Source organism: Leopardus geoffroyi, chromosome C1, assembly GCF_018350155.1.
Source record: "Leopardus geoffroyi isolate Oge1 chromosome C1, O.geoffroyi_Oge1_pat1.0, whole genome shotgun sequence".
In the NCBI taxonomy this organism is placed as follows: Eukaryota; Metazoa; Chordata; class Mammalia; order Carnivora; family Felidae; genus Leopardus; species Leopardus geoffroyi.
In genome coordinates, this window is record NC_059328.1 from 103,154,860 (window position 1) to 103,179,305 (window position 24,446).

A 24,446-nucleotide genomic window follows, 5' to 3' on the forward strand; every position below is an offset into this window, starting at 1 on the left:
TGGTCTTCCATATTCTCCCGTCACATAAAAACTAATATAAATATTGGCCAAATGTTAGAACAAGGAATTCACGTACAAAGGGAGTAGAGCAACTTCCAAGCTTCAGTGAGAACGTACAGAAACTCTTACAACTGAATAATAATAGGATACATCACTCCGAAATTGTGTAAAAGATGTGTATGGCCATTCTGGAACAGGCACTTGAGTCATCCACCATTCTTCTTCTTTTTAAAATCACTTTGATAATTCAAGGTCCTTTCCATTTCCATATGAAGTGTTGGATCAGCCTAGAAATGTTTACTAGCATGTCTGCTGGAATTCTGATTGGCCTTGTATCAGATCTGTAGATCAATTTGGGAAGAAATGACATGTAAACCATATTGAGGTCTTCCAATCCACAGCAAATGTTACCTCTACATGTGTTCAGTTCATTAATTTCTCAAGGTAATGCTGTGTAGTGTTCAGTGTACTGTTCTGACACGTATTTTGTGTGATAAGACAGTGCAAGAAGAGAATTGGTCAAGAGTCTTTTAAGTTTATTTTTATCTGTTCTGAGAGGGCTGCAGAGAGCAAGCAGGCAAGGGTCAGAGAGAGAGGGAGACAGAATCCCAAGCAGGCTCCACACAGTGAGCACAAACCCTGAAGTGGGGCTCGATCTCAGGAACTGTGGGAGCATGACCAGAACCAAAATCACCAGTCAGACACTTAACCAGCTGAGCCACCCAGGCGCTCCTGGTCAAAAGTCTCGAAGAAGAAATACCTCACAAAACAAGATATACAAATGGCCAAAAAGCACTTGAAAAGATGCTCCGCTTGAAACCACTGAAAGGCATAAAGTTGAAGAAAAACCAAAATGGCTTCACTGATGTTTCCGCAGGGTTCGATTTTAAACTAAGTAACCTTTTTCTAGTCTTCTGCAAAGCTCCCCTCCTCCCTTCTGAATAGCCTTCTGTATCAGGAAGCAGGTACACCCCAGGACATGAGGAAGGAGGGTAGCAGCATGTACACAGTTACTGTCACCACTGGCCACACCTTGATTTTCCCGAGAAGACCCCCAACCCCTTCCTCCAGGGGGCAGGAGGTGGCAGTTTTTGAAGGCCTTAGCCTGCTGTCGTCCTCTTTGCCTGGGAAAGCAAGAAAGCTGTTAGTGTTCCTCCTTATCTCAGACTCTGTCTTTGTGGTATATTTTGACTCCAAAGCACGGGGGTCAGTTTTCCAGAACACACTCAGTCATCAGGAGGAACACAAGTTAATGCTACCGTGAGTTAGCATTACACGCCCATCGCCATGGGCTGAAATGAAGAAGACCGGAAATATATGTGGTGAGGATATGAAGTCACTAGAAGTTTCCAACACTTATGGGAATGAAAACTGGTCCAGTCCTGTAGAGAGGCTGAACCATAGGTAAACATTGACCACTCACACGAACACCATTTCACTTCTAAGTATTTACACGAGATGTCCACACACCGATCTGTACATGAATACTCCCCATCGCTTTCTTCACAGTGGCTAAACCCTGGAGACCACACAGAGGTCACTAGTAGGTGACTGTATAAATCGCCAGGATGTAGCCATTCGGAGGAATACTACTTAGCGATAAAAACGCACGAACTGGCGATACGCGCAGTAATACGGATGGATTTCAGAATCCTTATGCTGCACCAAGGAATGTAGGCACCAAAGCGTTCCACCTACCTAGAGTTGTTAAAAAATGCAAACCCACCTGTAGGGTCAGTGGTTGCCTGGGGCTGAGGCGGAGACAGTGATGGACTGCAAAGGGCCACAAGGGAAGTTGGGAGCTGGAAGAAATGCCTTGTCTTGAAGGTAGCTGGAGTTTGATTTTGCTGTGCATTGAATTGTACGCCTTATTTACTTTTTTAATGTTTATTTATTTATTCTGAGATTGAGCAGGGAAGGGGTAGAGAGAGAGGGAGAGCAAGACAGTCCCAAGCAGGTTCCAGACTCTCAGCACAGTACCTGATGTGTGGGCTTGAATCACTAGCCGTGAGATCATGGCCTGAGCCAAAGTCCAGAGAGTCAGATGCTTAACTAACTGGGCCACCCATACCCCGCATGGTACACTTTAAAAATGCCGTCTAATGTACCCAAAGTATCCCTCGGTAGCATTCGTGTGATAATGTAGTGTATTTCTCCATACCAACCGTGAGCATTTAGAAAATGAAATTTAGAAACAAAATAAAATTAAACTCAATAAACACAGTAAGAGATTCACATCCACACACTCATTAAATGCATAAGAACACATATAAGGAAGACTCCAGACAACTATTGCTAAGAGAAATTAAAGGAGATCTAGATACATATAAAAGTGTATACAGCACCTTCATAGATGAGAAGATTCAATATTGTTGGAATACCAAATCAATATTACCCTTATTCCTATTGGAGTAGGCATTTTGGGGGCAAGTTACCAACTAATTCTAAAATGTATGTGGAAGGGTGCCTGGATGGCTTGGTCAGGTCCGCGTCCGGCACTGGATTCTGGCTCAGGTCATGATCTCACACTTCACGGGTTTGAGCCCCGGGGGCATTGGGCTCCATACTGACAGTGTGGAGCCTGCCTGGGAATCTCTCTCCCTCCCCCTCTCTCTCTGCCCCTCCCCTACTCACTTTCTCTATCAACATAAAGAACTTAGAAAAAAAGTATAAAAACCTGGATTTCATAAAGTATTAAATCCTTTGTTGATCATAAATCACTAAATTTTTTTTTTCCAACGTTTATTTATTTTTGGGACAGAGAGAGACAGAGCATGAACGGGGGAGGGGCAGAGAGAGAGGGAGACACAGAATCGGAAACAGGCTCCAGGCTCTGAGCCATCAGCCCAGAGCCCGACGCGGGGCTCGAACTCACGGACCGCGAGATCGTGACCTGGCTGAAGTCGGACGCTTAACCGACTGCGCCACCCAGGCGCCCCCATAAATCACTATTTAAAAAGTGAAAAGACACACCCTCTCCCTCTCTGTCTGCCCCTCCCCCTCTCAAAATACGTAAAATTTACAAAGTAATCATAAAATACACAGTGAAAACACAATCCACAGTCCAGGAATAATTCCTTGCGATACCTCATATATGGCAATGACCTTATCCAAAATACAGAAAGAACTTACACACATCACCAAGAAAATTACAGAGAACCGAGCTTATGATGAGGAAAAGATCTCACAAGGCGCTTCATAAAAGAAGATATCCAAATGACCAAGAGCATTCGAAAACTAAACCGGGCACTAACAGCTAGCAGAATGGCTAAAATCAAAGGACTGAGAATACCAGGTATGTGGGAATGTAGAGGAACTGGGACTGCCTATCTTTGGGTGGAAATCTAAAAGGAGACAAAGCCTTTGCAAAAGTGTGTGTCAGTTTCTCTGCTTTCCCCAAGCATTTTATTCCTAGAATGTATACCTGGGAGGAACCAGTGGGTGTCTCCACAAAACACAATTTGTACGTGATTATTCGTCCTTACTCTATGTGTGATAACCAAAACTAGATCTGTCCAGCAGGAACCCGGATAGTCAAATTGTGCTATAATCCCCAAGCAGAGTATTTCTCAGCAGCATCAGACCCAATGGCTGACACACAGCTAATCAGGACGAAATCTCAAAATCAGACACCAAGTGAGGGAACACAGAACATAGGAGAACATACGACATCATTGCAGTTATATGAAGTGTAAGAACAAGCAAAAGTCGTATAGGGTGAGAATTCAGAATGTGTTTGTGTTTGGCAATGGGTATTGACTGGCAAGGAGCAGAAGAGAACTTTGCGCCACGGAGGAAAGCGTTCTATATCTCGATCTGGGTGGTGACAGGATGCATACGTACGTTAAATCATTGAGCTGTGTGCTTGCGGTTTGTGCATTTTGCTCTAGGTCAATTCGACCCCAATAAAGAACTGTTAGAATTGAAAAAGAGAGATGACCGAGCCGAAAAGAGAATGACAGTGACAGGAAATCGGTAACAAATATTGAACATGCACATCACAATAAGAATGTCTTGAGGAGAAACCCAAAGCGATTCAACAGAACAAACACTAAGAAGTATAATTTCATGAAAAAAAAGGATAGTGAGAATGACAAGTTCAAATAAGATTAGAATGGCATGTTGCTGGGGCGCCTGGGTGGCGCAGTCGGTTGAGCGTCCGACTTCAGCCAGGTCACGATCTCGCAGTCCATGAGTTCGAGCCCCGCGTCGGGCTCTGGGCTGATGGCTCAGAGCCTGGAGCCTGTTTCCGATTCTGTGTCTCCCTCTCTCTCTGCCCCTCCCCCGTTCATGCTCTGTCTCTCTCTGTCCCCCCAAAAATAAATAAACGTTGAAAAAAAAAATTTAAAAAAAAGAATGGCATGTTGCTGCCTTAGGAAAGTCACTCTAGAGCAATAAACACTGAGACGTATTCCAGCAAAAGTACTGTCAGTCGCTTTGATACGGGGCACAAGGTTGGCTTTCGAGGTCATCCAAGATGCCTTTGTCTCTTTGGGGTCTTTTCTGGTTCCATACAAAGTTGAGGATTGCTTGTTGTAGCTCTGTGGAAAAGGTTGGTGGTATTTTGATAGGGATTGCAGTCAGTGTGTGGATCGCTTTTGTTAGTATCAACATTTTAACGATATCTGTTCTTCTAATCCATGAGCACGGGAAGTTTTTCCATTTCTTTCTGCCCTCTTCAGTGTCTTTCTTAAGGGTTCTCTAGTTTTCAGAGTGCAGATCTTCTACGTCTTTGGTTGGGTTCATTCCTAAGTATCTTACGGTTTTAGGTGCAATTGTAGATGGTTTCAACTCCTTGATTTCTCTTTCTGCTGCTTCATTATTAATGTGTGGGAATGCAAGAGATTTCTGTATGTTGATTTTGTGTTGGGACTTTACTGAATTCGTGTATCAGTTCTAGCAATGACGTGGATGGAGCGAGAGTGTATAATGCTAAGTGAAGTCAGTCAGCCAGAGAAGGACACATATCATATGATGTCACTCATCTGTGGAATTTAAGAAACCCAATAGATGAACAATGGGGGGTTGGTAAAGAGAGAGGCAAACCATGAAACAGACTCTTAACTATAGAGAGCAAACTGAGGGTTTGTTAACCTCTGTTCTGTTAAATATGAGGGTAGGCCAAATGAACGTAATCAAATAGCATCAAGTTTATCGATGTTTCCAAAGTAGGTGGTCACTACATGTATTCAAGGACGTACGTATAAATTAACATGTTGACAGTTGGAAAGAGATCTTGTGAGAGACACATGAAATCCGTAAGTGACAAGCATGAATTATGGTTGTTTAGTGACATTATAAAAACAACAAAAAAAGCAACTCACGCATAGACAAGGAGTCGAAGATATAGGGATATCCAACATCAGTTTAATGGAAAGCCAAAATGGTGCCCCAAGAGGGGATAAGAAAGCCTCATAACACAGGAAAACAGCCAGAAGAACAGTGAGAGTTGGGACAAACCATTTTTCTCCAGTAAGTATTTATTCACTTAGTATTATACTCTGCCTCGTGTCTTACACTTTTTAATGGATAGAGGACAAACTAGAGAGACCCAGCGAAGAACATCATGACAGTCGAAGACTTTGGAATCTTTCACTCACTGGAAAAGCCTGAAGGTCTGTTTGACCTTAAAGAGAAGTGGGGTGGCTTCGTGACAGCCCTTTAGTAAAACCTGGGAAACTATTTCTGCCTTGATGTTTCTATGCACACACAAGAATGAACAGTGAGAACGATGCCGAGATGTGTTTGGAAAGAGATGGGGTCTGTGGCACCTGGGTGGCTCATTGGGTTGAGTGTCTGATTCTTGATTTTGGCTCAGGTCATGATCTCACGGTTCATGAGATCAATCCTCCTGGACGGTCCTGGGCAGATAGCACAGAGTCTGCTTGGGATTCTCTCTCTCTCCCTCTCCCTCCACCCCATCCCGCTCACGTGCTCGTGCTTTCTCTCAAAATAAATAAATAAACTTGAAACAGAGACAGAGAGAGATATGGGATCTGTGGTATTAGCACAAGGGTAGACAACTACTGAGAGTGGCCGCTGAGGGGTGGTCCCCATCAGTGGTGACCTTCAGGGGAGACTAGGAAGCCTTGGGTATCCGCGTAGCCTTGGCACCTGGAAGGCAGTGGCTCCCAAGGTTCCATGACACCCCCCGCGTTCCAATTCTGTTATTGCAACTGCAGACCGTCACCTGGCGAGCCGGGTGCTCGGTCTGTCATTCCGGTTGGAGTCTGAGCTACAGGCAGTGCCTTGGGCTCTCGACTCTGGCATCTCGAACCTTCTTTTTGTAGCTGCTGACTCTCCAGTGCTGTGGGGTGTTGTTCAAGTTGTTCCCAATAGTAAGTAAAGAATTCCTGTATCCTCGCCCCTCAGTCCTGATTGAACCTACTTGATGTCACTTGTTTTTAACCCGTCATGTGTTTGGTGTCTTCTCCCCAGTCCCCAGCTCTACCTCTTCTGCCACATGTCACCATGGCAGCACCTCTTGACCCGGTGTCTGATCCAGGGACAGAAATGAGCCTCCTGGAACTCAACCAGGAGCTTCAATCCAAGCTGGAAGCAAGCCAGCAGGACTTCCGAGACCTCAGAGAGAAATTCCTTGTATCCGAAGCTACTGCCTACTCCCTGGCCAACCAGCTGCAGAAATATAGTAAGTCCTACAAGGTCAGGGTCACCAAAGTGATGACTGTCTGTATTCCTGGAGACAGGAATCGGCTTTGTGTGGAGAGAAAACGAAAGCCCTCTCCGGACTTTGTCTTCTCTATTTCCATCGTCACGATAAATTCCATTGTGACCACAATCCAGGAAAAGTAGCAGTGGGTATTTCTTAATGTACGTTTGTTGGTTTTGAGAGAGACAGTGTTAGTCGGGGTGGAGCAGAGAGAGAGGGAGATAGAGGATCCCAAGCAGGCTCGGTGCTGTCAGCACAGAGGCTGACGTGGGGCTCGATCTCAGGAATGTGAGATCACGATCTGAGCCAAAATCAAGAGTTGGGCGCTTAACAGACTAGAGCTCCCGGGCGACCCAGTGGAAGTGGGTGTCTTACCCTCATTTTGCTAAGGATGGGAAGAATGGGGAAAACGAGACTAGCAGTTTCTCCAGGTTGGTTTGCAGTGCTGTATAGGGCGGGGTTAGAGTTAACTTTCTAGTGATTGATTCCTGACGCAGACCCGGAAATGCCTGGTCCTCTCAGGATCCTCTGTGTGTGTGTCACATCCTGCATCACTGTTGGCCTTCGTGTCTCGGACTAATGAACTCCATCACGTCTCACTTCTCTGAGGTTCCATTGGCAAAGCAGCGAGCTGGCTCACTGGGGCAACTTGCTGATGGTGCACACGGGGCGCGGGTGGGGACCAGGGGACACGGCCAGCTTGCAAGGAGCTGGAAGATGGGTCTGCTTTCCCTGAAACTGCGGTATCCACGAGCGATGCCGTCCAGACAGTGACTCCCCTGATGAGAGGGAAGCCGTGCTTCGTGGGCACAGGCTCTGCTTCCTGAGTCCTCGGTAGCCATTGACACCCTGTGGCGAGGTAGAGGGCATTTCAAGGCCCATCAGACAATCTGCTCCCTCCTGTGTCTCTCCCTGAGCTGGGGAACCTTCAAGGATGCAGGATGGCCAGCAGGGCCAGGCCTGGGCCAGGAGTCAAGTGGCCCGGTGAGAATGAGGGTGAGCGGGGGAGACCACAGCCCCGGTGACCGCCCAAGCCAGTGTGTGGAGCTGGCCCTCCCCCACAGTCAGCCTGGAACGGGGAGGCCAGCTGCCTGTTCATTCAGAGGGGGCTGCCATGGCGGGAGGAATCCCGAGTTAGGGGCATGTGTGCAGCGGGGCAATGGGAAGGAATCCTGACGACTCTGAGCCCGAACTGTTGCCGTTTCCGTACCAAGAGTTTTCCATAAAACAAGGGGAGGTGGGATTACAAATGACTGATGGGGAGAAAAGTAATGTTGGAAGCGGCTCTTTAGCAAGGTGAAGAGATGATGAGCTTTGGGGAAAGGACAAGCAAAGTTTTCTTTGCATCTTTCCTGATAACCATGACACAAGTGCGGGAAACCACTTGTGAAGACGACGAAGGAAGACATCACCCAGGAGCTTGGGGTGGAGGGAACACAGTAGGGCTCTGGGCCAGTCTTCCTGTGCTCCCCCCCATGCTGCCCTGCCCCGATTTCTGTGCCTCACATTCCTCCTCTGTGATCCTGCTGCTGTCATAGTACCTGCTGCTTTGAGTGGAGGGGACGGGCAGTGAGAGAGGGACAGAGGATCGGAGAAGTGGGCTCTGCGCTGAGAGCAGTGAGCCTGCCGCGGGGGCTTGCACTCACGAACCACGAGGTCATGACCCGAGCCCAGGTCGAAGCTCGCCTGACTGAGCCACTCAGGCGCCCCTCCCCGTCTGCTGCTTCTGATAACACAAGCTTTGTTAGTGTTTGGCCGTATCGCTTTCAGGTCCTTCTGGTTTTACGCATCATAGTGCACACAAGAGGATGCGGGTGAACTTTTTGCCTTTGAGATATGTGCTCATTATCCACCTCAAGGGAACCATGAGTCAGTCCTGTGGTCCTAAGGGCCTCACTTCATGTCCCTGCTTAGTGTCCTACCTAAGAGGCTGCAAGCTCGGGTGAGTGGCCATGATCAGGGTGAGTGTCAGGGGATGTGCATTCTGATTCTGCCAAATACCAGTCATTCACCTTGTCTAGTTCCTCTCCACGCCTTGGAGCTGCTCTTCCCTCAGCTCTAAAACAGGGAGGTATCAAATACCGTGTAGCTGGGGGGCCGAGGAATGAGATGCTCAGAGCCCGATGCCGGGCTTACATTGTCCTGGGGTACACCCCGCCCCCTCCCTGGAGGCAGCGAGCACAGCGCCACGTGTAGCTTGTCCACTGAGGCCGGTGTCTGTGTTCTCAGAGTGTGAAGAGTTGAAAGACATCATCGAATCCGTGCTGGGGGAGACGCTGCAGTGTAAGCAGGGGAAGTTGGCAGAGACCTTGACCGAGAAGCTCAGGTAAGGAGGGCTCCGTGGCTGGTGGGAGGCCGTAGGCATCTCTGACTCCTGTCAGTGACAGGTCTGGGCCAGGAGAAGGGCAGAAACTTGCCTGGCACACAGGTGCACACACACATCTGTCAAACAGTGAAGACAGCAGTATCTGGTGTATTGCGGACTCCAATTATTTGGGGCCTCGCTCAATGTTTGTATTTTTTTTTTAATTTATTGAAATCGAAATGAGTTCGCATATAGTGTATAAATGGTTTCCGGAGGAGATTTTAGGGTACCATCTCTTACAAGTGACACCCGGTGCTATCCCGAAAACTGCCCCCCTAATGCCCATCACCCATTTAGCCCATCTCCCACCCAAAACCCCTCCAGCAAGTCTCAGGTTATTCTTTGCATTTAAATGTCTCTAATGGTTTGCTTCTGTCTCTGTTTTTATCTTAATTTTCCTTCTTTTCCCCTGGTGCATCTGGTTTGTGTCTTAAATTCCACATATGAGTGAAATCATGTGATCTTTATCTTTCTCTGATTGACTTATTCGGCTTAGCATAATACACTCTAGTTCCATCCACAGTGTTGCAAAGCGCAGATCCATTCTTTTTCATCACCGAGTAACGTTCCGTTGTATCAATTTATGTACCATGTCTTCTCAATCCGTTCATCCGTCGATGGACATCTGGACTCTTTCCATCCTTTGGCTATTGTTGATAACAGTACTGTAACATTGGGGTGCAGGTGCCCCTTCGCATCAGCATTTTTGAATCCTTTGGATAACTACCTAGTAGTGCCATTGCCGGGTTGTAGCGAAGCTCTTCTCTAAATTTCTTGAGGAACCTCCGCACTGTTTTCCAGAGTGGCTGCACCATTTTGCATTTCTACCAGCAAAAGTGCCAAAATGGTCCCCTTTCTCCACATCCTCACCATCTGTTATTCATTTTAGCCATTCTGACAGATAGGAGTGGTATCTCATTGTGGTTTTACTATCCTTTTCCCTGATGATGAATGATGTTGAGCAAGTTTTCATGTGTCCGTTTTCATGTGTCTGAGCTTTCACGTCCGTGAAAGCTCTTAGAGAATCTATTCAACTGTGTGTTTTAAAATTTTCTCTATGTCCCACCTTAGGCAATATCATATCCTGATTAAAGCTCAGGCTGAAGAGCTGACCCAGTTGTGGCAGAAGTTACGGGAAGGGAGAGAAGTTTCTGAGCCAGTCGATCAGCACCTCAAGGACCTCCTCACCCACGATGACCCCGAGCGTCCCCAAGGCCAGGGCTTCCAGGAGCAAGTGGCCGAGAGACACAGGCTGGCAGAGTGCCTTGCCCGCCAGCTCAGCCCCGGTAAGGCAGCCACAGGCCCTGAGTGCACTGAGCTGCTCCGAGGTCCTGGGCTCCCCAGACATCTCCCGCCTCCCCTCACATTGTTGGCAGCCGCTGTCTTGGTTTCCATGTGACACATGGGGCCACCAGAGGACCTGGACTAGCAGGTGGGAAAGGAGAGGAGAAATGCACAGGGTGGAGGTCACGGTGCTCCACCCATCCGTGTCCTCCCCGAGGGAACTGCCTTTAGGGCAGGAGGCAGCCTCCACCAGTGTCAGAGCCCAGAAGGGAGGACGAGGAAGGAGGCAGCTTGTTCGAGTGCAGGGAGCCCTGAGCTAAGCGGGAAGTCCAAGGCTCCCGCCCAGGAGCTGTCTTTATTAACTGTGGGTGAGAGAGTGATCTTCGCTTTCTCCATAACTGTCTCCTCATCTGTCTATCAAGTAACCTGTCGTAGCTGTGGTGATCACATGCGGAAAGTTCACGTATGCACTTCAGGAAAAATAAAGCCCCTGACTGTGTGGAGTTGAATGAGGTATTGGATGTAGTAGGCCTTGGAGGTGGAACGTCGTTTAGACTGAAACACTTTTCATAGAGACGGCCCGTCCATAACACTGACGTCCACTTGGGGACCCATGAGTCCTCATGTGGAGGGACTTGGGACCGGGTGATTGTGCCGTCCTCGGGGCAAGGAGGAGACTCTACGTGAGCACTGGGAGCACACAGGGCCTGCGCCTGTGGCATGACTGTGGCACCTGCAAGACACTGTTTGCAGAAGTCGGATCGAAACTGGACAGGCATCCACGGATCTGGGCAAGAGACACTTTAAACTTTTGCCCAGTCTCGGTCATGGTGAGCCTCCGAATCAGAGACACTCCCTGCTGGATCTGAAATCCATACCGCAAGAGTTCTCAAGGGCAGTGCCCTGGAGCTTGAGAACAAGAGTTAGTCATGCATAGATAATTATGTCGCTAGGGCATATAAGCCACTGTGTTTATAGTGGTGATGTGGGAGCTCGCTCACGGGAGATTTCTGAATTTCTTTGCAGAAGATGAGGAGGAAGAGGAGGAGGAGCAGGAGGACGAACAAGCAGAAGAATCCCTCACCACCAGGTAACAGTGAATACTGGGGACCCGGTAATGTGTGGGTGAGAAAGGAAAGGGACTCAGAAAGAACAGTAGGTGAGGTCACAAGAGTCCAGGTGGCAGATGCAGGGATCAGCAGAGCTGCAGATGGTAGTGATTGAATTCCCTCAGCGGCAAATGGCCCTGTTCCCTCGGTTGTCTGCTGTCGCGGGGCTGCTTGTCTGGGGGAGCCCCAGATGAACTCCGCAGCCTTGGGATTCCCCGTACGCACAAAGTACCCGTTCTCTCCTGTAAATGAACACCAGGAGGAGCCGCATCTCTGCACAGTCCTCAAAGGTCCCTGGTAGGAAGGTAACCAGCAAAGGAACTGATAGACAGACAGCTGGCAAAATTAACACGGAATTACCTAACCAAAACCAAGAAGTTGGGGTGTCATGTGACACTATGAATAGAAAAGTGCCTGGAGGGCACAAGTTTCTGCAGTGCACAGGGACTCAAGAGCTGTAACCGCTTGATCAGTCTATGTTAATTTTTTTTTTTTTTCAACGTTTATTTTATTTTTGGGACAGAGAGAGACAGAGCATGAATGGGGGAGGGGCAGAGAGAGAGGGAGACACAGAATCGGAAACAGGCTCCAGGCTCTGAGCCATCAGCCCAGAGCCTGACGCGGGGCTCGAACTCACGGACCGCGAGATCGTGACCTGGCTGAAGTCGGACGCTCAACCGACTGCGCCACCCAGGCGCCCCGATCAGTCTATGTTAAATTCAACATGGCTCAGGCACGTGGCGGTTGCCCCTGGCATGGACTCCCATTTGTCCTTCGTCTCGTGACTGTACCGTACTGGGATGGTCGAGTCTCATTTCTCATTGCTCGTTATGTGGCCAGTGGACTGAGTATCTATCTGTTGTTGCTTCTCTCCCACCCCTTCCTGGCCACACTCTGCCTCTTGTAGGATAACCTTTTCTCTCTCAAGGCTATGGTCCCTTTCCTTTCTGCGACCACTCCCTTGCCTCCCATCAACACCAGCTACGTAGCAAGCCATGGTGTCTGATCCTCCTGGTTTCCTCTTCTGTCGTTCTTGCCTCACCTGGCACAGCATGGAGCTTCCGGAAGCTGAAAAGAAGGAAGTCCTCCAGGACACGCTGAATGAATGTGTTTTGACTCCTTCCATTGGCCAAGGAGGGCGTGACTGCTACCAGCCTTACAGGGATGGCACGTTCCCATCGGATAAACAGGAAATCGGCTCCGCTCTGGATGTAGCCTGTGAATGCTCCCATTCCAAAGGGGATGAAACTCCACCCGGGTCCCCAGGTAGGGTCCATAATCTTTGTTGCACACCCCCTGTGTAGACTAAGAGATTTAATCCGCAGAAGTGGACCATGTACTCACAGACAGTTTCCATCCAGGCTCTAGGATTGAGTTTGAAATAAGACATTCCATGAGTCAGTGAGCTTTGTTCGATTCACGTCTAAGCCATGGCACTTTTATGTCTGAGCTGCCGCCCATCAGTGCTCTCAAGGTGGTCCTGCCAGACTCCTATACCTCTCTACCCCAGGCACAGGAGGTCGCTATCAGACCTCCAAATTTTGGATTAATCTCTTATCTCTCTTGCCAGGCTCTGATTTCCATCCTTGAGCCATGTTTCTGAATATCTATGGCCACCCAAGGCTGTTGGAAGCCTTTTCTATATCATGGGAAAGGTCACGATCCAGGTTCACTGTCTCTACCTGGTCTGTCTCTTCCTTTTCTTCTTGTCTCAAGTCAGCTGAGAACCAGGACAGGACTACGTCTATCATACGTTGTATGTTTCTCTGCAGCAAGGCAGGGCCCTGGAACTTCCCGACCCCATGAACGGCCCCTGGTGCTTTGCAGCTTTGAAGATTATTCTGCTTTGATGGTGTGTAGATTCCAATCGTCAGTTTAATCTCAACAGCTGATTCCTCAAAACCATTGGCCTGCAGCGTTTCAAATGGAAAAAGCCTGAATATTGCAGCAATGCTCTAGGAAGCAGCCAGGTCCTTCCCCAAGATCTCTGGGAAAAAGGATAAATTTTCTGTGTGTGTCGACCTGTCTTAGGACACTGTGATGATGGCCTGTCATATCAGGGACATTTATTTGCTCAAGAAGGCAATCCCAGTGATTTTTTCCAGGGCCCTACCGAATCCCTCCCGAATGATTTCTCTCACAATTGCCTGTTATGACTGTGCTTCTATTTCTGTTTTCTGCTCCACGGCACATGGGAGTGAGCATTTGTGGAGGGGAATGTGCCTAATGGAACTCTTTCTCTTCATTTATTTGCAGACAACCAAATGGGTCACGAGGGGCTGAAAGGGCGAGAGTCAGATGCCCCCAGGTAATTCTGAATACTTGGGGGCTGGGAAATCAGTGGTGGCGTCTGCAGACCTCAGATCCAAGGAAAGGCAGAAAGTGCTGGATAGAACCATGTTATCCATTCGGTCAATGGCCAATTATCCGCTTTCACAATGGTTTCTGTTTTCATTGTGGTACTTGTATCGCTCCCATTTCTTAATTACGACTCAAGTTGAGTAACACACAGTCAGCTGGCCCAGCTGAGCTAAAGGCACAGGGATTCCTGCACTCACCATTCTCCCCAGCATTGGAGAGAAAGGCAATCTACTTTCTGCCCCGTTCGATTTAGCACGTGGGCATGTATTTCAGAGCAAGAATGTACGTAGACTAAAATGTGCCATCGTGCCGTGATAGTGAGCGAGACAGGCCTTCATGGCATGAGAATTCTGAGACAGTAGCCCGCCCCCGAAGCTGCACGCACTGGGCCACTCCATGCAGGACTCAAGGGCATTTGAACGGAAGGGAGGGAGCCACCGCTGTCCTGTGAGTCTGTGTGTTTGAGTCAGGACCGGATGGCACGGTGCTCATTCAGGCTCTTTCCTCATCAGCTCGCTAGGTGGCCAGTGTACAGAGCACTTACTGTCCTTTCTGTCTGCCGCCCCTGTGACAGACACACCTCGTTCCACACAAAAAGAAGTGTTGTTTCTCTCATTAATGAGGCACTCTCTTTGCTTTTGTGAAAATGCCTTTTGCCTTCCATCAAAGCCAGACAGGACGTAGGATTTCAGATCCCTCTTTGGTTAATCTTCAGTTTTCCCCCTGCCTCAGGCTCAGTAGACAGCTGCTAGAGGTGGTGGAGGAGGAAATCCCATGGGACTCTCTGGATGAACGCTACTGGACATATTCGGTTCTTCCTGACCTGTCTGACTCCTACTGGCCTTACAGGAGCACCGCCATCTTCTTCCCTGAGGAACTGGAAGTCTCTTATGCTCTGGAAATGGCCAGTGAGTACTCCGCTGTCAGGGTGATCAAGCTCCAGCTGGACTGCCCCGTACATCTCCTGGTCTTTGTGCCCCACACCTGTGCTGTGCTGAGAGAGCTCACCCCTGTGTGCAGGCCCTGTACACACATCTTGATCTGAGCCAGGCTCCAGGATGGATGGAGTTTCAAGCACAGACATCATGTGGGTCAGGGAACTCTTCTCCCTTCCTACTCCCAGGACATGCCCATGTCCCCTGGGCTTCACTGTCAGGTCACTGGACCCAAGGGCGGCATGACACATAACAACTCGCCTCAGCAACACGACCATAGAAGGTGTCTGTCAGACCTTGGATGCAATGCCTCTTCTCACCTTTCATGCTCCACATTTCATCTCTGAGCCAGGTCCTTTAAGAATCCATGCCTGCCACAGTTAGTCGGAATCCTTGTCCAGGGTGAAAGATGTAACCTTGGCTTTCCTGTTCTTAGCCTCATTCTCTATCTCTTTGCTTTGGCTTGTCTTCCTAAGCCTCGTCTGAAAACCCACCCTACGTGCCTCTACCGTTAGCTCGTTTGTGTGTTTCCAGGAGTAGAGCCGTGTGTTGGCATTCCCTCATCACAGGAATTGCGCCAAGGTTTCTGTGTAGCTCCAAAGACTCATTTTAATTTGAGGGTTTGTACTTGCATGCTCTCTGTTCCATCTCAGTGTATAAATTCCACTAAGTCGTCACCAACCAGGTATCTCACGAGAGAAGGCTGAAAACTGCAGTAATCCTTTTAGAAAGTAGAGAGGCCAGGTCCCCAGAATCTGTGTGAAAAAGAGAACTGAAAGTGTTTGCACAGACTCAAAACAGAGGAAATTGTGGTGATGATCTCTTGGAGAAAGCAAATTTCTCCCAATGGCGCAGGCCAGGAAATGAAGCTGGTTGTCACACTATCCGAGGCACCCTGAAATATCCTTGTCACTCAACCTGTGCTCTCATTGAGCATCGCCGAGTCCCCGGGTGGCACCGAACACTGGGTTACTAATGCGCAAGCAGGGATCTGTTTAATGTGACTGGCCCCGTCTGTATTTATTTGCAGAAAATCAGACCCATCAAGAGGAGGAACGAGACCAAGACCTGACATGCGCCAGGTAAGTCTGAAGAATCATGGGTTGTTATTTCAGTGGTTGAACTCTACATTTCACAGGAAAAACAGAAACTGCCAAATTTACCTATTTCATCCATTCTCCAGTCTCAGAATATCTTTTTTGGCCATGAACTGTGTCTTCATGTATTATGTGGATAAGTTCCTTTAATGATCCCTCAATTTCGATAACCGGCAGTCAGTTGAAGTAGGTGAATTGTCACTCCCTGAGGTGCTCTGTATTGCCCTGATCTCTCCTTTGGGCAACACCAGAGTGACAGACGTGTCTACTTCTGTCTGTCTGGCGTTACCTCTTTGAGGATCTGCTGTAGCAAATGGATAACTGCCACAAAATCAAAAAACCTCACATGATGTCACGATAGTAAGAGAAAGAGTCCTTGAAGACGCAAATCTCTCCATGTGGATGATGCCTTTTAACATGTGTTCACTTAGCCACTGAATGTATATCAACAAAATTTATGCAAAAGGGTTGAACTCACGTTTAGGATTCTCCATGTGTGCTGTGAGTCATGCCATCCATTCCACAGTAGTTCAGTTTGGTGCACAGAAGTTGGTTCTGTGGCCAGTGCCCTGAACACCTCTGTTCTGTGTGTGTGTGTGTGTGTGTGTGTGTGTGTGTGAGTGTGTGTGCCCCTGTCTCTCCCTCTCTGCCTCTCCTGCCCCCATAGCATCCACACTGTGCCCCTGAAACAGGAGGATAGTTTTCCCTGTCAATAACGGGGTTGCCCCTACGTTATGACTACACTTCTTGGCTTCCCGTGAAAACCAGTAAGATGCTGCGGTGACTGCTTTTCCTGTTTTAATCTTCAGACCTCCCCTCCCCACCAGGCTCGACAGGGAGCTGCCGGAGAGTGCAGAGCAGGATGTCCAACAGGACTCACTGGATGAACGCTATTTGACTTACTCAGCTCTTCCTGACCCATCTGATTCCCCCTGGACCCACAGGAGGGCCAACATCAACTCATATGAGGATCTGGATGTCTGTCCTGCTCTGGAAGTAGCTAGTGAGTCCTCCACTGCGAAGGTGATAAAGCTCCAACTGGACTCCCAAGTCGACCCCATGGTTTGGTATCCCTACTCTGCTTATGTTGGAATTGGTTATCCAGGTGTTTCAGCCCCGTAGACATATGGATCTGAGTCAGGCTCTAGGATAGACTTCTAGCACAGACATCAGATGCATCAGGGCCCTGCCCTCTGTTCCTCATCTCGGGCCATGCCTGTGGCTCCTGACACAAGTCAGGACATTGGAGCCAGGGCGGGTGTGACAAACTCACACTCATCTGTGCGGCACACGCAGAGGAGTCTGTCTTGTTCCTGATTTCCCACAATGTGTCTCCTCAACTGCCATCCTCTCACTTTCATCCCAAACAATGTTCCTTGAAGTTTTGTGCCTGTCAAGGCGATGTCAGCCTTACCCATGTCTTTGGGTTTGTTGTTTCCCTGGTTTCACTGCTCTGGTCCCCAGTGTCCGTGTCCTCTGTGTTGGTTGTCTTCCCTAAGTCGTCGTCTGAGTGTCAGGACATAACCACCTCTACCATCAGCTTGCTTGTACGTTTCCCTGAAGCATAGCTGAGCCCCGGCATGGCCCCACCCCGTGCATGGCCCCACCCCGTGCATGGCCCATGTGCCTGTGTAGCAACAGGGATCACGGACAAAAGATTTCCTTTGATTTGAAGGTCTGCAGATTCCGTGCATCAGTCTGGCCTCTGTAGAAATTCCCTAAAACCCTGCCACCTAGAGTATCTCATGAGGGAAGCTAGTGAGAGAAGGTTGCAGTAAGTTTTGAGAATGCAGGTAAGCCGTTCACCAGAATCTGCAGTAAAACAGAGGCTGACCTCTGCAGACAGACTGTTGAGATGGGGCTCTACCAGATCAGGGAAATCCTGCCCGATGCTTTAGGAAAGCTAGCCAAGGCACATTCCCAAGACATTGCTTGAGGCCTCTTGGATTATTTCTCTCAATGCCCTGCTGCCCAACTAAGGACATTAGTGCCCGTGTGCTAGTTGCGTGGGACACTTAATTTTCATGTCCAAGTGCTGCTCTGTTTATGTGACTGGCCGGTCTGTATTTACTTGTAGACAATCATGCTGATCTTTGCGATGAAGAAGACCAGGACCCGACATGCCCCAGGTAACTCTGAAGAATCATGGGCTTTAATTCAGTGGTGAAATCTGGGGATCTCAGATCTAGGCCAATCTAGAAAGTGCTAAATGCACCTATTTCATCCCTTCCGACACCCACAAGGTGGTCCTTCAGCAAGGTCCTCTGTGTCATGTGGTACTCGCATAGGCCCCGTTAGTAATCGCTCTCAAATGGAGTATCTGCCGTCCACTGACGCAGGTGGACTAAGCAGTCCCAGGAAGCCTTGCACTCTCCCGGTCTCTCCTCGTATTGGGTCCCGCGTAAGATGCACAGCTCTCTCTGCCGGTTGCCATTCCCACATTGGCGGGCATTCACAGCAAGGATGGTTTTAGGAACAGTTTTCACCTCTCAGTATTTAGACATGTCGGCCTTGGGCCCACGAGATATCCAGGAGTCTACAATGCTGCCTTAGCCTGGGGTTGTCTTGTTGCTTTGTGTAAATCTCCACAGAGTGTATGCCAAAGTGTTGATGCTGCTTTATCGTCTTCTGGTGTGCTGTGGGTCATGACTGTTGTGCCCTGGGGTGGTTCCAACTCCTGCCCCATAAGCTGGCGCTCTGGCCATGCCCTGAGCACCACCCGCCCCCGCTCCCCCCCCCCCCGCCCCTGCACCTATCCCGGGTGCACCCACACTGTGGCCCCAGCTGCAGGCAGACTGCTTCATTTCCCTTTATGGGGATCCCGCTTGTGTTCTGTGACCAGTCCCTCCGCCCTGCCCCCAAAACAAGCTGGCACTGCATGTTGACTAAACCTTCTTTCTGCACGTCTCGTCCTCCCAGCAACACCAGGCTCTGCAGGGAGCTGCCAGTGGCCCCAGAGGATGAAGTCCCACAGGACTCAGTGGGGGAATGTAATTTGACTCCTTCCGTTGGCCATGACCTGTCAGACACCTATAGGCCTTATAGGAGTGCCTCATTCACCTTTGATAAACAGGAAGTCTTCTTGGGCGTGGATGTAGATGGTGAGTCCTGTTCTTGTGAGGGGCACGAAGTTCCTGCTGGGGCCCCAGGAAGCCTGTCCTCTGTGTCTTCAACAACCTGAATCGGCTGAGAGTTGCATCCCTGCCAACGGGCCCTGTAGGCTCGTACCGGTTTGAACTCTGCTCTCGGACTCACTCTTTAAAAGGCATCCTGTGGCTCAGAGCCCTTTCCTTCCTTCTGTCCCAGGCTGCCCTCTGTCCCCCGGCCCCGTCCAACATGCAGGCTGTGGGTACCAAGTGAGGCTCGAGAGGAGAAATGGAGAAAAGGGAAAAAAGGGTTCAGAATCTCAGCCACCGCTATCTTACCCGGAGACAGCTGGGTGACAGTCCTCCTTTGTTTTTTCCTGATTTTGTTTTGTTCCAAAAGGAGACCTCTGCTACTTGTGCAATTCTGCTGCCAATTGTATTTCTTGTGTGGCTTCCTACAAACTCCCTGGCTTTCCACACAGGTTTGTGGTCAGCTCCACATTGACGGCATCTGTTAAATCGTTGCTGAGCTGCTAGTTGTTTCTCCTGGGGCGTCCGCCTCCCTGTGTACCAGAGTACCCAGTTCTACCCAAATGATCGGAAACAGTCGTAAATGCAAAGAGAACAGTTGCTAGATGCCCCAACGACCCCTGTGACCCTGCAGGAGTGCCAGCTCCTACCCTGTCAGTGCACTTTGTGGTGTGAGCAGAGCCAGGGCTCATCCAGCCCCTCCAGGAGCTCAAGGTCTCCAGGAGATGCTCCATGAAAAGCAATCAGGGCGGAGAGGTCCCAGACGATTTCTGTTCTCATTAGGGGTCCCATGGTGGCTCTTCACTTGGCTGCCTGGCACCCTGGTAACCCTGCAGAGCTCTGTGTCAGACACTGACAGCCAGGTCTGGGTTTCCATGGGGGCAGGGATGGGACAGGTTAAGACGTGTCTCAGGAGGGTGATGTGTGTGACACGGCCTTGCATTAAGCCTGGGCCATGAGAGGCTATGACGATGGGCGGAGATGAATGAAGGCATCGTCTCCATTATGCACAGCCGTCCCCGGTGCAGGTTCTGGTGGGAACGTGGGAACAGTGTGTGTGGGCTGTGATTGCCGCAGGGGGCGCCCCAGGAGGGCTGCCCTGCCCCAGCCTCCCTGCGCTGGGACCAGCCAGGGAGAAACAGGCATCTGAAGCCTTGAGGCCAAATTCTCCCCCTCTTCTTTTTTCTTTTCGGGCACATATCAGCAATTCTTTCTCGTTCTGCCATGAGGCCTCTCTAGAACCTTCTCTCTAGGCTGTAGGACGAAGGGTACTACTACAGAATAATAGGCATGAGCCCGCCTCCCATGCAAAGCTGTCTGGACTCCAGGGGGTGACCTTCCCTTCAGGGACTTTATGTCCTGGACACTTGCCATCTCAACATGCCCAGGCATAGACACAACGGTGACATTGCCTTCGTATCCATGATGTCTGCCTTTGTACCTGCTCACCGGCTGGTCTCACAGACGGTGGGGGACGAGGCGGGAGGACATCACAAATGGAAGCTCTGGCAGTGCTGAGTTAAGAAAACTGGGGTTTGTCCATTGAAGTGTCTTCTTGCTTCAGCCCCGATGCAGGTGCCCGGTCCCCAAGGGCCATCGAGTGGAAACTTGACTTTCCCAAGGCCGGAGGTGCAAGCTTCACGAGCACCGCCACAGTCAAATACCCAGGTGGCCAATTCTGTGCCAGGGCAGCCGGACCAGCAGTTGGCTTGTGGTGACTGCAGAGCCAGGCTCCGCCCCTCCCCCGCCATCAGGACACTGGCAGCCATGATGGTTTCTGGGAGCCAACGGCCGCTCTTCCAAGGTGAGAGGTGCGGGGGCAGTAGGAAGCTCTAGTCACAGGGTTGTGGGCGGGGGCAGCAATGGGGCCTCTTGCAGGCTTGCTTTGCCCAGCTCCAAACTCACAACGCTCCAGCTCCAAAGAGCTTGGGGCTGACGGTCAGCTCTGTCTGCCCAGGTGCCATGGTTGCAGCCTCCTGGCTGTTTACTGGCCAAGTTATTCATCATCTCACGTATGTCCCCCTCGGTCCCTTCATCTGAAACCATTGAAAATGGGATCTCCATCCCATCAATGCTGGGAGCATGAAGCTACATAATTGCCAGGGGCACGAGTGAGCAAAATGGCTTGAGAACATCGATGAATCTGTAATGCGTAATTCTTGTGTCTTTGTGGCGTCTGAACACTTGGAAAATGGTTCCGTGGCATTGTTTCACGTGTGCTAGAGCTGTTCTTACCTGGCTCCGCTTTCGCTGGACTCCATCTTCCCGGACTCTCTCAGCAAGGCTTGTGGGCCAGTGTTTGCTCTCCTTCGACATCCATCAGGCAGCCAGTGTTCCCTGTTAGGCGCTCACAGTAACAGTGGAAATACTGGCCCCACGACAGTTTCCCCTGCATTTGCCTGGTTTCCCTTCTCTGCAACTATAAGGGGCCAGTTTCCTAAAGTGCACACTCCGTTCTCCAATACTTCATCTGGTTCCTCTTGTCCCCCCTCATCTCCATGAGCACGTCCCCAGCTTCGTTGTCATCAGGATCCGCATCAAATCACATTTCATGAAGACTGAGCGTTTCAGCGTTCCCCTGGGTTGTGTCGTCTTTACCCTCCCACCCTTGGTGTCCCCTCCTGGAGCCTGGGTCTCCTCCTACAGGCACCGACTTCATCTGTGAAAAGAGGAGACACAGTTCCCAAGTGACATGATGAGGGCGCAGCCCTGTCGCCCCGTGGAGATGCTCGAGAGGACGCCTCAGTGGGAGTTCAGGGAAGCACAGCCCTGACAGGTGGCTTAGGATGGGAGGTTCATACTGTCTTCCCCTCTTGCCTCTCTGCCACTTCTCCCTGACTCCCGTGGTCCCGGCCCAGACTCTTCTGCTGGCTCAGTCCCTCTCTGTGGCTCACCTTCCACACAGGCCTCAGCAGGAAACGGGGCTCCATGCCAGACTTTTGTCCAAGGAGGGTTTCTTAGTCCATTCAGGCTGTGATAACAAAACTGCCATAGACCGGGTGATTTAGCCAGAGCAGAGATTTGTGTCTCCCGTTCTGGAGGCTGAGTAGAACCAAAATCGAACAGTGGCACATTGGGCGCCTGGTGGTACCTCCTTCCTGGTGATGTGTGGCCGACTTCTTGCTCTGTCCTCACAGGGTGGAGGGGTGAGGGAGCTCTGTGGGGTCACTTTCATAGGGCACAGATCCCTTTCATGGGGGGATCTGCCTCCCATAGGCCCACCCCACCCACCATCATGTTGGGAATTGGGTTTCCACAGATGAATTTGGGGGAAGACAAACTATCACTCTGGGGCAGGTGGTTTTACTCTGTTTGATTCTCAGCCTGTAATTCTTCCCTGGTGCTTAAAAGGTCACCTGTTTCTTGCCACAACTCTTCTCATCCTTCTCAAATTTGTATATGTTTTCCACTTGCAACTGACCAAAGAGTGTTTAGAACTTTATGCTCGATGTCCCCAAACCCTTAACTGCCCATTTACTCAGTTAGATAAGAATGTGCTTATAGACACACATATTTACGTCTTATGTCACACACATTACGTATATTCGCTGTGTATGCTCTGCATAGTGTACATATATGAAATATATCAAATATTGGGGCGTGTTCTGTAAATTCCCCAGCTTTGGTTTCCCCGGTGACTCTCAAAAGGCTTGCCTTCAACTTTGACTCCTCCCTTGAATAGGACAGCCTCTTTCGAGCACCATCTCCTGGCCTTTGTCTCTTCTTTGTCAAAACTGTGTGTTTTGACCAATTCTCCTTTTCTTAATTTCACTTTTGGCGCTAGGGGCATGTTGCCCTCCCCGCGCTCTTATCCTTACAGGGTAGCGTGAGAGAGGTCAGCAACACAGGCTATAATCAAAGCGTGTCCCTCGGCGCCCCTCACACGTGAACTTCCCGATGGCCTTTCTCGTCCTGCCCACCCGTCCTTATTCGATGTCAGCGTAGGTAGAGGATTTAGTCACAGGAAGATCATGACTCCCAGTGGATCCTGTTGATGTGCTTTTATTTTCAGAGCAGGGTTTGGAAGCTTCCATGGGTGTGAAGAACCCTCCCAAGCTGGAGGGTGACGCTGCTGAGGGCTCGGTGACCAACCAGTGTGCAGGTCAAGTCTTTGGCCACGTTAATGCCCTGGGTGTGATGAAACAGAAGATGATCAAGAGAAAAGTGCAGTTCGGCGAGGGCAGACTCGCGTGCAGATTCCGTGGCCTTCAAGCATAGGGCACAGAGGTAATGGCGTCCGTGGCTCTTGGAGTATGGATTCCTATTGCTCTGTTAGATTATAGCTCCGCCCACACCCCAAACTGTTTTTCTCTTCCTCGTTTGGTCCCTCTGCCAGCTGCCGCTGCCTCTGTCTGGTCCTGCCTCTGACTGGTCCTGCCTGTGTCTGGTCCTGCCTCTGTTTGCCACGGGTACTGCCACCCTGGGGGCCCTCCCATCTCCATCAGCTGTGGCATGTGAGCTGTGCTGTGTCCCCACGGGGGCTGTCCTGGGATTCCCTCTCCCATGTCCTCACGGCCGCGGGGAATTAGGCCCCACGGCCCCCCTCAGCAGACCAGCATCATTTACACGTGTCGCCAAACACATGGCACTTTGGCACAAGGCACACACTTTTGTGGCTTCTTTGACTTCCTTCCTTGCTTCTCCAGCTCCATGACCTCTTTCTCCCAGAGCGTTGTCTTTTTTTTTTTTTCCTAAATTTTTGTTTTAAAGTTTTTTATTTTCAGAGAGACAGAGACAGCATGAGTCGGGGAGGGGCAGTGAGAGTGGGAGGGAATCCCAAGCAGGCTCCAGGCTCTGAACTGTCAGCACAGAGCCAGATGCAGAGCTTGAACCCGCAAACTGTGGGCTCGTGGCCTGAGCCAAAACCAAGAGTCAGACGCGTAACCGACTGAACCACCTAGATGCCCCATCAGGAACATCGTCTTAATGTCTCTTGCACATGGCTTCTCCTCTGGGATGTTTCCGGGAACACGACCTAGGACGACACTTACCCCTCAGCTTCTCCATGTGAATAAGAAGTGTTAAAACTGAGGAGAAAGAGCACCCCGACAAAAACTCCACGACAACATGGGTCACCTCTGGGACTGCCACACGGCCTGCCTGGGGTCAGGTTTGTCCTCGGCCCCAGGTGAGCAGGCCTGTGCTAATGTGTGTGGGGTTTCCAGGACTCAGTGTCCACGCACACCTTGGGACCTCAAGAGAGCTGGCATCAGGTGGAGGACAGTCATGGCACTCTACAGGGACACCGGCCATACACAGATGCAGAGGCCAGCTTTCCAACCGGCACAGACATGAGGTGTTCAGGCATCCACCTGTCTTCCCTTTTCATTGCCGTTACCGTGTCTACATGCTCAGCTGGTTCATAAAAGGATCCACCGAAAGGAACTGAGTTGAGTGTCAGGCCAGAGCACATACGCGAGCATTGACTGAATTCACTTTGGGCAGCTCTGTGAAGTCCCCGCGAGATCCAGGGGAACACGAGACAATCTGTGCCATACAAGTCCGGCTG

At 50.1% G+C, this 24,446-nt stretch overlaps 1 protein-coding gene across 1 annotated transcript; it reads left to right on the forward strand.

Annotated features, from left to right (window-relative positions):
* The first annotated feature begins 6,344 nt into the window (after positions 1 to 6,344).
* Positions 6,345 to 23,592, forward strand: LOC123596845 (neuroblastoma breakpoint family member 6-like). The gene is made up of 13 exons (XM_045475116.1): positions 6,345 to 6,649; positions 8,900 to 8,996; positions 10,107 to 10,321; positions 11,346 to 11,409; positions 12,480 to 12,694; positions 13,685 to 13,736; positions 14,522 to 14,697; positions 15,755 to 15,806; positions 16,631 to 16,824; positions 17,899 to 17,950; positions 18,741 to 18,922; positions 20,502 to 20,741; positions 22,950 to 23,592. Exons 1-13 carry the CDS (start codon positions 6,415 to 6,417, stop codon positions 23,153 to 23,155), a joined length of 1,980 nt encoding a protein of 659 aa, XP_045331072.1. The 5' UTR covers positions 6,345 to 6,414; the 3' UTR covers positions 23,156 to 23,592.
* Positions 23,593 to 24,446: the final 854 nt, after the last annotated feature.

Excerpts from the sequence above, each read along its gene's own strand:
- LOC123596845 (XM_045475116.1), top strand. The coding sequence starts at position 6,415 with ATGTGTTTGGTGTCTTCTCCCCAGTCCCCAGCTCTACCTCTTCTGCCA. Across the intron at positions 12,695-13,684 it reads AACTCCACCCGGGTCCCCAG|ACAACCAAATGGGTCACGAG; the intron begins GTAGGGTCCATA and ends ATTTATTTGCAG. Across the intron at positions 17,951-18,740 it reads CAGGACCCGACATGCCCCAG|CAACACCAGGCTCTGCAGGG; the intron begins GTAACTCTGAAG and ends TCGTCCTCCCAG.